Source organism: Rhinatrema bivittatum, chromosome 2 (genome assembly GCF_901001135.1).
Source record: "Rhinatrema bivittatum chromosome 2, aRhiBiv1.1, whole genome shotgun sequence".
Classification (NCBI taxonomy): Eukaryota; Metazoa; Chordata; class Amphibia; order Gymnophiona; family Rhinatrematidae; genus Rhinatrema; species Rhinatrema bivittatum.
Genome location: NC_042616.1, coordinates 235725118 through 235738792, shown reverse-complemented (window position 1 = coordinate 235738792; position 13675 = coordinate 235725118). Strand labels below are relative to the sequence as shown.

The 13675-nt window shown below is 40.8% G+C and overlaps 1 protein-coding gene across 3 annotated transcripts in view; it reads left to right on the top strand.

The window, feature by feature from the left end:
- The first annotated feature begins 3353 nt into the window (after positions 1–3353).
- ZNF385D (zinc finger protein 385D) overlaps positions 3354–13675 on the top strand; it is a 931570-nt gene continuing 921248 nt past the window's right edge. Inside the window, exon 1 of one of the 3 annotated variants that reach the window (XM_029589293.1) lies at positions 3354–3653. Coding sequence is in view for 2 of the 3 variants with exons in the window: in XM_029589289.1 (XP_029445149.1) it covers positions 3632–3653 (22 nt within the window). In the remaining variant the exon portion in view is untranslated. The remainder of the gene's footprint in view (positions 3654–13675) is intronic. The other 2 variants (XM_029589289.1, XM_029589292.1) reach the window with 2 other exon arrangements.

Genomic DNA, 13675 nt, shown 5'->3' with positions numbered 1-13675 from the left:
AGCAGCCTGACATTCTGTTTTCCTAATAGAGATGTGCATTGGTGTTTTAGGGCCTACCCACTATTGCATTTTCATGGGTAGCGTTTTTACTGTCTGAATGCTTGCAGTTATTATTATTTTGGTATGGGATGTTTACTATATTGTAATTGAAGTTCAGTTTACTTATGGCTTTCTGATAGCCAAACCCAAACCCATCACTTTATAATATGCCTAATACCATATGAGTTCCAAGTGTCTTTTTTGCAGGATTTCCTTATTGACACCTCAGCAGTGTATGTAAATATAATATACATGTTGTTATAAGTGATAATTTTACCTCAGAAGACTGTACTTCGAATATCATTTTTCATGTATAATCTGTTATTAGAAATGCATAATTAATCATTGTTTGTGGTTAGGACAGGGGAGAGGGGGCGCAGGGTTATAAGATTCACCTAGGGTGCCTAATATCCCTGAATTGACCCTGAAAGAGTTCACCACACAAAAGCCATCACCCATCTCCAACTACTCAGAGGGAAAATGCTGGGGCGACATATCTAGGCGAGCTTGGATATTCTTTTAAATCAGGTAAGTAGTGCACAGATAAAGAGGACTGTTTCTGTATCATGAGGCCACATTTTCTTGGTCTCTGATCACACCTCTTGGTACTTGATGATCTTCTTTCTCTACACATAGAACAGAATAGTTGATTAGTACTGACATTCCCATCATTAATACTGTTTTTCTCAGGAGTAGGCCTTTCCTGTCCAAAGGCAGAAAGACAGCCCAAGCAGTTTTCTAGTATCAAGCATTTTATTGCGAGGTCCGGAAATGAATAATTATACTCTATGATTTATGCAAAGAATTAATGTAAGAAAAAAGTGACTAGCTATAAACGTAAAGTAAGAAATTAGGGGAATGGGAATGGGGCGGAACTGGAGGCAGAGTTGGGTTGGAGCTAGGGCAGAGCTCGGTTGCTACCCCCACCCCAACCAAAAAGTTGCTCTGCTTCCCCTGTCCTGTTGTTTTTGTCTACCCTATCCTCTGCCCAGGGCCGGTGCAAGGGTATTAGGCACCCTTGGCAAACTTCTGCCTACCCCCCCTTCCCTGCCCCCAATCCAGGCCCCGATTCAGACCCCGACCTCATTCACTCAGACACACACACTTAAGCCCGGATTTTCAAAGGCCTGCACACGTGAAAACCGGGGTTTACGTGCATGGCCGGGCCTTGTATGTGCCGCACACATTTAAAATGGGCCTGGCCACTCACATAAAACCTGGTACGTGCACAAGTGCTGGGCCTCTCCAAAGGGGCGGGCTGGGGGGATGGGGTCTGCATGGGGCGGTGCGAGGGACAGGGGGGCGGGCTGGGCCAGCACATTCTATGCTCTCCTGGGGGAGCTCGTGCCGGCAGCCGGCCAGCACGTGAGGAATACTTCTGCTCCAGAGGAGCAGTAAGTAATGAAACAAAAAAAATGTAAGTATATAGGATGAGGTTAGGGGTCGGGAGGAGAGGGGATGATGTAGGAAGGTTAGGTAGTGGGGTAGGGAAGTTCCCTCTCAGACTGCTATAATTAAGGAGTGGACTGGTAGGAAAGTGGGGGAGGCCTGATTGCGTCGCCACGCATATTTACTGAAAATTCACCCCCTGCACATACCTCCTGCACATGAATGCATGAATAGTAAAATCTGGCATGCATGTGCTCAGGACCATCGGATTTTCTAACATGTGCATGCCGACATGCGCATGTTATAAAATTGGCTGCGTCCATGTGCACGCACCAGGAACCACACGCACATGGACAGCCACGCGCTCCTTTTAAAATCGACCCCTTAGGTTCCTTGTCTCATTCACACACGAACCCTTACACAGGCTCCCTCCCTCTCGCTCACTTACATCATTGCTCTCTCATACACACACAATCCCTCTCACTCACACACACAAATACCAACAAAAGCACTGCACCCAGCCTGGCGAGTCTCCACTTCTTTCAGCTGTGAATGGGATGGGCTTCACTCGCGGTCCCACATAGCTGCTCGTTGCCACCCCCTAATGGCTGGAGCCCTAGGCAACTGCCTAGTTTGCCTATTCGGAAGCACCAGCCCTGCTTCTGCCCCTAATCCTAAGTGACCTCCCTTCCTGTTTTTTATGTCTGCCCATACCTGAGCACCTCACCTCCTCCCACCTCAATCGATCAATTTGTTTTTTATTGGCTTTTTCATAAATATGCACAAAGTGAGTCTGTAACAAATAAATCAATTAATACAATTCAAATAAAAATAGAACCAGAAACAAATAAAGACACCTTAAACTGATGTCCAGGTGCCAATAGCCCTGCTGTGTAAATGCACCCTGGGTTGTGTAGATTTCTTTCTTTCAGCATCTTTCCAAACACAACAAAATATTTCTATTGACCCAAATTACAACAGATATCTTAAGCAAGGGTTTGTTCAGTTTTTCCCAGCAATAAATTTATATAAAAAACAATTAACATTTCTGTTACATTTGAATTTTTGTTTGAAACTGATTTTTTTTTCAAAATGCATTTCACATAACCCTGGTTATTATATTTTGTATGCAGCAATAGAATATGCACTGTTCTACAAGGTAGACATACAGCAAGCAAATGAAGAGATTCTGTGAATGGTCAGTTCAGTTGTACAAGTACAATTCGAAAGAGAGGCAGAGCGCATGCTGATATCTTGTGAGGGAAGCAGTGAGTCTAGTGTTTTACTGTAAACATGCTCTTCAGTTAAGTACCTCTACAGAAACTACCTTTCTAAAATATTATCATTCCATCCTATTGAAATAGAATGCAAATTTAATATGCTTTGTAAGAAAGAGTTAATATGAAAAAAAGAAATAAACGCAGGCTTTTTTTTTTGTTTGTGTACTGTTTGTATAGGTGATATCTTTTTATGTATTTATCTGTTTGCTTATTATTTTTTTTTTATTATTTGCTTATTTGACAAATTTATGGCCCGCTAAATCACAGATTTTAGCGGGTAACAGAATTACATACTTAATATCAGGAAAAATACAACATATGAAAATAGCAAAAAAAAAAATAAAATAAGACAACTTCAAATTTCCAGTGCACAATAACAATCAAGATGTTGTCAGCTAATGCACTTTTTTTTCGAATTACTTTACAGCTTCATTGGAAATTCACATTTCACCAGCATTCTAAAATCAAACCCTTTCAGTCAAAAGAACACTTTTGCGGAAGGACAGGGGAGAGACATTGAAAAGACTTAAAAAAAAAAATAAAAATCACAACTCAGGTTTAATTTAACCAGGATATTGGCACACCTCTTCCAGAGCCTGGTGAGGGGAATATCTGTTTGTAGTAGTCCTAGCACTGATGTCACACACAGGCACAGCAAGGACATCACAAGGAGGAGTCAGATTACAGTGAGAATGGGGCAGTGCAGCGTGCAGCCCGAGTAAAGGCTAAAGCAGACGGGGGGAACTGGACCGGGGATACGACTGCCTGTAACTGCAAAACACTCATCCTAGGGGGCACAGCGATCGCCGTTGCAATGCTGGGAAATGTTCCTCGGAGCCTCGTATGAAGGAGGCTTGTTGTGCATGCCAACCCCGCGCGGGAGCTAATGCTGCCGAATACACAGCGCTGGGATCCGGACTGTAATGAGAAACATAATGTATTTCGGTAAGTGCTAAACTGCCGTGGTGTGTGCAGTTCTGCTTCTGCACCAGCCTCGCCGGAGATAAAATAAAAAATAAAAAAAAAATCGCAAGTTCTATTTCTGATTGCACCGTACTAGCTAACATTTTTCCAGCACTGTCGTCCCCACGGTGCGTCTGAGAAACGAATACGGGTGGCTCGGCACAGATTTCCGCAGTTTCAGAGGTAGCTTGTCAGAGGCTTTGCGTTAGGACTGCCTGCGATACTGTTTACTGATTCGAAAAGTAAGACCGGCTTACCTCCAGGATTCGTGGTCTACTTAATCAGCATCTGGGGAATTGGTTGAGACGTGTAGCATAAGAAGTTATCAGTAAACTTAAGTAAATGTTAAAAGCTAATAGGTGGTTTGGTTTTTTTTAATAGTTTGACATAAGTAGTTCATTTGTCACGAAACAAGTCGTTTGATTTTTAACAACAGTCTAAAGAATGAAAGAACTGTGCCTTTTGGAGGGTTTTTATTTTTTTTCCTCTCCTCTTGCAATCCTCAATGAGCAGAGATCTATCCAATACAGATCTTTTAAGTTACGAGCCGAGGCAGCACTACCATTAAAAAAAAAAAAAAACATGTACGGTAATAAGCCTTTAGAATTCCCAGAACTGTTTAATCCTGTGGTTGTCCGGAGTTCGGTTTAATTGCTTGGTGGAAACTTCCTTTGCGTTGGACTAAGCTGGCTGCATACTGTGGAAATATGTTTTAGGCTTCTTCTAGCATGCTGTCTAATGGTCAGTGTAACGCTACCTGCAACGGAATGGTGAGATGCCCATTCGGAATGCAGTGCTGTGCTATAAGATTTGGAAACGATCACTGTCTTGGTAGTCGGGAAATAGAAGAAGGTCGTGCTAAAGTTACCCTTCAGCTCCTGAGAGCTTTGTAAAATCCCGGTGCTGAACGAGATGCACCTTTGAGTATGAGAGCTTGCTGCCTCAGACTGGTCTCCGCAGGTAGAAAGCAGGACTAGAAAGAACAATCTTGCCACCTACTTTCACTTTAAATATTTCATTTGCAACCCGTGCTGAATTTAGTGATTCACTTAGTCATTCTTCATATTCCCCCATATCTTGTTATGTAAAGTGTTTGCTTCATTCCCATGTTCTTCCTACCCTGAGCTGCAAAGTAGGAGAAACTTTTGCCAAATGTATATAGCGCCATGTTTACCAAAGATGCAGCCCAACTGGTGTTTGTAAATCTAATTTAACAGCACCCTGATGTCAAAAACCTAGAAAAGAGCCTGAGAAAAATTGTGTGACTGAGCATCATTTTGATGAAATGATCCCTTGGCTGTTTAATTTTCAATAGCAATCAATGTTTAATATCATTCTATTTTCAGGATATGGAATGTGCAAATACAATCTTTTAGATTCCAGCCAATATCATAACTGGTCTGCCAACATTTTGATCCTGTGCTAAGAGCTGGATAGGTTTCTGTTTCCATATACAAATGCAGTTAACCTGTCTTTACCCCACTCTGTGTTGCTGTGATATTACAAATGATAGGTTATATCTCCATGAGCAGACTCACAACAATATGCTATCCGATTGTGGTAGGACTCTGCATTTTTTACCATACATGTAGCATTTATGCTGGGCAGAGGTTAGCTCTGCTTTAGGCAATATAATGTGAATATCTGTATATTTTGATAACATTTTAGCAAGCCTTAATTTAGTAAGACATGCAGTATTAACATTTTGCAATTCATTTCTAAACTGAACAATCCATTTCCTCATACACATAATGACTGGTTGCATTCTGCAATGCAAATTTCTGATGGCAGCAAAGAAAATCTGAATGTTGAGTGCATCTAAATAATGACAAAATTGGAGTCTATAGAGCAACACTGTATATTGTAAGGCTCCCCCAAAGATTATGAAAAAACAGCTCATCTACAAATACAGAAAATATATTGCTCTCTTGGTCCTACTCTTGTTCCATTTTAAGCTCTCCTTATAGTATGACTCTGAATATTGCTCTTGAGAATAATCATGTTATACAGTATATTGATTGGAGTATATGAGCACAAACATTTCTCATTTCTCTATGGTTTTCACTGGAAACCTTTTCTTTTTTTCAGTTCTTTAAGATAAAAAAACAATGTTTCTTTAATAGGGCACAGGAACATGTCCTTTACATGGCAGAGCAAGGACAGGGCAGGAAGCAAGTGTCTGAATAAAGGAAAAAAATAAATATATATTCATGTTAGAATAATATAGTGTGAAAAAGTAGTAAATAAAAAAATACAGGCATTTTATATATTTCCCTGTTGTCTTTATCTTACTTGTTTGATTTTAATGTCATTGGAGTTTAAAACTGTTGGAAACATTGATGGTGTACTTGAAGTAGGAAAACAAAGGGGTTAGAAAACTGGGTTAAAACTTTGTAGTTTCTGTGAGTATCCCAGCTGGTCCTGTTGCATGTTTGTGCAATGTTAGGCTACGCTGCATGTCAACCTTTAAGCCAACAAGTATATAAATAAAAAAAGAAATAATTCAAAAGTTGCTACTTCAATGTAGCGGGTATTACATGCACATCCAGTTACTGATTATTAGCACCGAGTTTCACTATATAGAAACATTATGTTCTGTAAGGCTAGATTGTACTGCATTCTATAACATGTATTTGAATCTAATATTCAAAATATTAGGTTTCCAATAACTATCTTCGAGAGAGAGAGAGAGAGAGAGAGAGAGAGAGAGCAATCAAGTTACCAGCCTAATGGAGCCTTTAAATGATTTATAGGAAATGTTATTCTGGTGTTCTGATGTATAGGAATTTCAGTTTAATGCCTTGAATGAGTGTTCATTTGCATTTTGCTGTCAATGATTTAAATATTTGTTATTTATTATTTTAGCATATAGTACTTTGGTTACTTATTACACTGCATTTTGGGACCTGACAGCAACTGCAGTATTTTATCTTAGTCAATGCAGATGGCAAAGTATTTTTGAAATAAATAATTCCATATGACAACCAGTTTTCCAAAAATGACTGTCAGGTTAATAATTTATCAGTAGAAAAAAGACAAACTACAAGGAGTATTATCCATAGATTAGAGAAGAGGAAGAAGAAGCTGTTGGTGGTTGGTTGTCAGAGATCTTATATAGTACCAAGATGCCTGGAGTCTGGTATTGTGCGGTAAACCTTCATTAAGGAAAGAGTGTTTACTTGACTGACATTTTCAATTGTTTCAAAACACCAACTCCATTTTACACGATCCAGTATGGAATTGTTTCTGTGTTTTTGCCATCTGTTCTATCATTGCCAAGCATGTGCTGCCTAAATCATCATTGCATTACAGTAAATTACAATAGAGAAGTAGTTGCTACAGCTTGCCTATATAATTCAAGTCCACAGCACTGAGCACTGTTACTACTGCTGGTCAAATCGAAAAGCATAGTTACAGAAGAACGTTATTCCACCCCAGAAGAACTGACCATTCATTGCAATGGGAAGACATAATCAGAGGAAAGGGAAAGTAACAATTGCGTGGTGAAAGCTATGTTGTACTGGTGTGCCTTGCAGTTGCTGCTTCCGTGAAGATTAATTTTCAGAAGTCAGCCATCATACAGAAATGCTAAATAAAGTTAAGGTAAAGAAGAACAAATGAAATAATTCAAAGTACAAATATCTGAAAATCCCACATTGACAGGTAAATCTCTACACCAGTGGTTTATGTCAGTAACTCAGTGAATGTATGTTGTGTTTCCCTTTCGTCGTGTAGAGTTCTGGCAGTCATATTGCTCTCAGAGAAAACTGGAGTCTATGTAGGTTTTAAAAAAAGAATTGTGGTATGTGTTACATGAGCGGTCAAGACCATATAGGCCTCTTCTTTAAATGTCTACTACTAGTACTAAGATGCTCAAGCTCCATGGCCACACCCTCCCATGAACTTCACATATTTCCCAGATGAAATTTTGTTTTTAGTTGTGCATTTTATGCTGTCATCACTCTGAAGGGAGTTCAGCTAGGGTTGCCAACTGATTCCAGGTCAACATAACAAGTTGATCCAGTCCTGGTTTGCTCCATGGCATGCATGGATTTCTTGCTCTGATTTTCTTAGGGAAATCAATGGGACTATCAGAACTACAAATCCTTGCATGCCATGAGGCAAAGCCAGGACTGGATCACCCTGATCGTTCGACCCTGGGATCAGTTCGCGACCCGAAATTCAGCCTTTGTAATTTTGGCCTCCAGGAGGCAAATGGCTTCCAGATATCTGGCTTTTCTGAATATTTAATGTCATTAAATGGGGATATTAAGCTTCTATACTCTCCAAAATATATTCCCAAGGGCCTGAATAAGGACATTCAGAACAAGGAGGAGGATGGAGTCCACCTACGCTTTGATTGTCAAACACTATAATGCATCTTTTTTCCTCTTGTGATTCACCCTTCTACATACATGGCTTTATTCACCTCCTAGAAACCACTATCCTAAATATCTTTAGTCCAGCTCAGAAGAGGAGTAAGTTGAGCAAGCCTCCCATTAGCCTGCACAGCTCCCACTGTATCACATTGTATCTCATGGGAGAAAAATGTGCTTTTTTTTCTTTTTCCTTCTATAGAGAATCATGGCAGCAGCCCATGCCAAACTATTTCCTTTTATTCTATCTGATTTCATTGAAATGGAAGCCAAAAAATCTCAGGAAAAAGTTTTAAAAAAAGACTTGTTTTTGCATCTGTTTCAGGCTGTTTTTAAAGAGACAGAGCTCGATCTCTGCAGTCCATCACCATACTTGTTTTCTGAAAAACATTCTCCCCACCCCACCCCACTCCCCGCCACAAGTACTCCTTTACTGCACTCCATTCATACATTTGTCTCACAATCACTCTCTCGATTACACACACAATGGGAAACTAGATATTCTAGACTTATTGGACTTGGCACCAAGACCCACCTTGGGCAGTTCTCCTCATCCCAGTACGTGCCCTGGAAGACCAACTTCAGAAAATCCATTAAGCACCAACTGGGGATGGCAGAAGTTTTGTTTCTGGCTGCTCTTGCAGGTTCTCAGGCCCTGATGTAATAAGGTGGACTCATTAATGCGTGATTGTGCTTTTTTTTTTTTTGCGTGTACAAATTAACCTTCAAGTTAACAAGGAGCTTAGAACACCAAAAATGTGCACTCAAATATGAGGAAAGCTATGAGCATTAGTTAGTGCTCCTACATGCAAACCCAATGATAATCAATATATTAGCTACTACTCACCAATGTAGAGAGATGCATAGGCTTTACTCATGTTTTCTTAATGCTGGAAATTTAACTCCTGGTCAAAATGGAGTGACGCCATCACTTGAACTGTATTAAGAACAACATAAATTTTCCTGCCTGTCCCTACCGACGCAGCCTCATGGCGAAACATGGGTCCATGTCAGGGGACCCTCCTGCATCTTTAATGCTGTAATTTATACACTGTGGAGTTGCCATCTGAAATGAAAGATATGACATCACAAAAAAAGTGTGGACATTGATTTTATTCTGCACATTTTTTGTTAGTTGCTGTGATTACTTGCGTGCAGTAGTGCTCCTATTTTGCAATTTGTAAAATTTCTGGGGCCATTTCTGCATACTTCTCCCAAAAAAAGACAGTATGAACCCTCTAGGCTCAGCCTTGCACCCTCTAGGCAAGCCTTGCACCTTTTCTAGCAGCAGATGACTAGAAGGCTCATCTGCATGCTTCTCCCAGCAGTCCCAGCAGAGGACTCCAAAGGACACCATGAGTCACCTAGACTTCATCTTTCATCTTCCATAATCCCTGTACTCTTTTCAGCGGCAGAGCACTGAAAGGCTCATCTGCATGCTTCTCCCAGCAGTCCCAGCAGAGGACTCAAAAGAATACCATGAGTCACCTAGACTTCATCTTCCATAATCCCTGTACTCTTTTCAGCGGCAGAGACCTGGAAGGCTCATCTGCATGCTTCTCCCAGCAGTCCCAGCAGAGGACTCCAAAGAATACCATGAGTCACCTAGACTTCATCTTCCATAATCCCTGTACTCTTTTCAGCGGCAGAGACCTGGAAGGCTCATCTGCATGCTTGTCCCAGCAGAGGACTCCAAAGAATGCCATGAGTCACCTAGACTTCATCTTCCATAATCCCTGTACTCTTTTCAGCAGCAGAACACTGAAAGGCTCATCTGCATGCTTCTCCCAGCAGTTGCCGAACCTGAAGTTGCTGGTGTGAGGAGCTTGTATGGGAATTTCTTTGCATAAGGCACAATGTGTGTACAAATCATATTTTGTGTGCATGAAACATGATCTATGCCATAAATTGTATTTTATGAGAAGAGAGCATGCTTTGTGCACAAATTGTGTTTTACACATGATAAGCATCTTCTGGGCACATCTTTGGGTTAGCTTATTGCATCGGGAGATATGTCTTTTTTTAGCACATGAGTAAAGTAAATATGTGCTGACGTTTAGTGCACATTTTTATACTCACATGTTATTGCATTGGAGGCCTCAGACAGGTAACAAGCATGAGTATTATTGGATGCTTCCCTTTTTATACTGTGTTTAGCTGCTTGCTATCCTTTAAAAAAGACCAAGGCTGTGTGTCTTGCCTAAACCCATCTTACAGGCATCATGTGCCCTTTGATTCTAATCAGCAGGCTTTATTTATTTATTTATTTATTTATTTAAGAGCTTTTATATACCGATGTTCATGTACTGGTACATATCACGTCAGTTTACATAGAACCAAAGTTGGAAATTACATCGAACATTCTGTCAAAACAAGAGGGTACAAATAACATGTCTAACATCATTAGAACGTATTGATAATGCTGAGAACTTATAGATAGAGCTGAGGACAACTTAGAAATTAAATTTAAAATTATAAAATTATGACATTATTACAAATAACAAATAAATTATAAAATTATTACAAGAAACAAATAAATAAAAAAATAACAATCAACTAAGTCGGAATTAAAACAGACTTAATAAGCATGGGTGCGGATTGAAGTAAAGTAGAGCTAAACAACAGAAAAGTAGGTTTCTAGCCGAAGGTCCATGGGAAGGGCATTCCAGAGAGCAGGGCTGGCAGTCGAGAACACTCGTTTCTTAAGTAGTGACTTGGCTGGAGGTGCATATAGAGTGCCTAAGTAAGTAGCTGGTTCTGATAGGTCTTCGTGATGCGTGGGGACGAAGTGGGACACTTAGATCTAGCGAAGTTTGGGAATTAATGGTCTTGTGGGTTATGGTTAGTATTTTGAAAATGATTCTATGTTTAATAGGGAGCCAGTGAAGGTTTTTTAGAATCGGTGTGATATGTTCTCCTCTCCTAGAGTTAGTTAGAATCCTGGCAGCCGAGTTCTGCAACATTTGTAATGGTTTGGTTGTGATAGCTGGATAGCCAATTAGTAGAAAGTTTCAATAATCGATTTTTGAGAATAGAATTGTTTGGAAGACTGTTCTAAAGTCCTGAAAATGGAGGAGAGGTTTCAGCTTTTTAAATATGTGTAGTTTGTGAAAGCATTCTTTTGTTGTTTTTTTGACAAATTGTTTGAGATTCAGCTTATTGTCGATGGTGACGCCCAGGTCTCTGCCTTGTGTAGGTGGGAACCTACTTGGTGTGATTAGATTGTTGGCTTTAGAGAAGGGATAAGAAGAGAAAGTGGCAGCAATTGTTCTTTGACCTCCACATGAGTCCATTTGATGGCTGATGGTACATGGGATGCTTCCCTCTATAAGATGAAATATCCACGCCCCTGTTCAGAACAGCGAGAGCAGGGGTTGTGACTGGAACCCTGGCCTCAAAGGCACTATACCAGCCAATATATATGATGGCTGTGCTATAAGAGGTTTCAATATGCTTGTAGGGATGTGCTTTCATTTCATTTCAATTTGAAAACAAAACAAAAGGAAAAGAAATGCAATTTTGTTTTTGTTTTACTTCCAAAATACATCAGCAGCTAACCCCTGTGAAAAGAATCTGTGCCGAGTTTGTGGCTGTCCTGCCACTTCTGCCAAACTCCCCCTTCCCCCACCAAGCTTGTAGCTTCTCCCCCACCAAAAAATCCTTGGCACTTTCTCCTCCCCTGGACCCCTCCCCCAGTGCTCCCCCCCCAGCCACTTATCCTAGACACAGGTCTTAGAGGCAAGAGTGAACCCAGTTTCCTTCTGCCTCATCAGGTCCCTATTTCAAAATGGCCCCAGTCAGCACTGACACCAGAGCCATTTTGTTGTACAGCCACACAGCATATATCGCTTTTACTCCTTTTTTTTTTTGCCTGGGTTTATGGTTATGATGCCTCAAGCATTTTGGCTAAAGCAGGGAGTCACATTTTAGGAGTGTCCTCTTCTCTCCCTGTCCCTCCGTCAGGAGATCCCAGGGTTCCTGTATAAGCGAAGAGGCCCAGGAGGGACCAGATTTGGGGATTCCTCAGATAGTCCAGTACCTAGCTTGAAAAAGTCAGTCTTCTAAAGATCGCACTCGTCGATCGCCAAATTCTCATGTATAGTGCAAGGCGCCCAGAAACCGATCTCCATTGGTTCCATCCTCTTCCGAGAGATACCATGCCAGTGATCTATCGGCATAGTCTTCCAACAACTTGCTTTGTTTTAGGAAACACACCTGTTTGTACAGACAGATGCCTTTTGCTCACTCTCTGATAATCGAGTCAGGCTTTGCAGTACTAAACACTGTTTCATTTTCTCTGTTACTTTATTAGCATGTGTTATACAGTATGTATTAGTCTTGTGCTGTCTGTATTGATTTAAATTATGTATGTATCCTCTGTTACCCACTAAATTTTGTGGATCAGCGGGCTTCAAGTTGTCTAAATAAATATCTAAATCTGTACAACAAAATAGCTCCGGCCTTAGGACCAGTCAGCACCTTTTTAAAATAGGGACATGGTGGGGAAGCAACACCTGAAGATTGCTCCTCCCCCTTTGACGTGTGGATAGGGTGACTGGTAGCAGGGAGGGGGGTGAGCACTGTGGGCAAGTCTGGAGGGATGTATTTTTAGTGGCAGAGGGGAAAGGGCAAGACCGGACCCAGCATTTTTCTTTCTTTTTTTTAACTTGTTTTTTGTTTTAAATTTTGTTTCTTGCTTCTTTTAATTATTTTACATAAATCAAACAACAAATGAAACAAAGAATGAAAACAAAGAATGAAATGAAAAGCAGAATGACGCAAACAAAATGTTCAGTGCACACCTCTAGGTGCTTGTAGTAGTGGTGTGGATGAAGGCAACACTCGCTCCACAATGGCCTGATTACTGGAGATACAGGGTAGGTGATGCCGTTATAAAGCTCACGGAGCTTCAGTGCCCAGTGCTCCTAGCCTTTGCAGCCCTGTGGAAGGACAACAAACAGAGGTGGAGGTTTTTATGTTTTGTGAAAGGAAAAGTGTCCATTGAGTGTTGTTACATTATGGACAGGACAGTTATGAGGGAAGGCTATCTATTTATCTATCTATCTATACATCTATCTATAATGTGCTTAGGATGAAATGCTATCTCCCTGTCAGCAGCAGAGGACTTCATACTTCTTCCAAGAATCCAGCAGAGGATTCCTGGGAGAAGTATGCAGATGAGTATTAGACAATTAAAGTATTAGAGGATCACTGACAGAGAAATATAAAATAAACCAATAGATTAAAAGTCTTTTAGATTACTTTGCACATTCCTATGCCCTTAGAAATTTTAAATTAAGAGGCAGACAATAGCCCAGCAGTGACAGAGGGGATACTCACTCCTTTGCACTGAATGCCACATATATAATTGTTTACCGGTTAGTGAGATGTTGTTATGTGTGCAGTCAGTGCAAAGATTTCCTAGTCCTCAGAGAATTATTCCATTCTCTGGTGGCTGGAATTGCTGGGACTTCAGCTGACGGAAAGCAGGCTGTGCTTGGACTGGGAGGAAAGCAATAAATAGGAGCCTCAGGGAATTTCCATGGGTGTCTGTGCTGCTGTAGGGTTGGAGAAGTGGGGAGATAGCCTGGGGTGGTGCTGGGGGGAGAGGGAAGGGAAAGAGGCAGG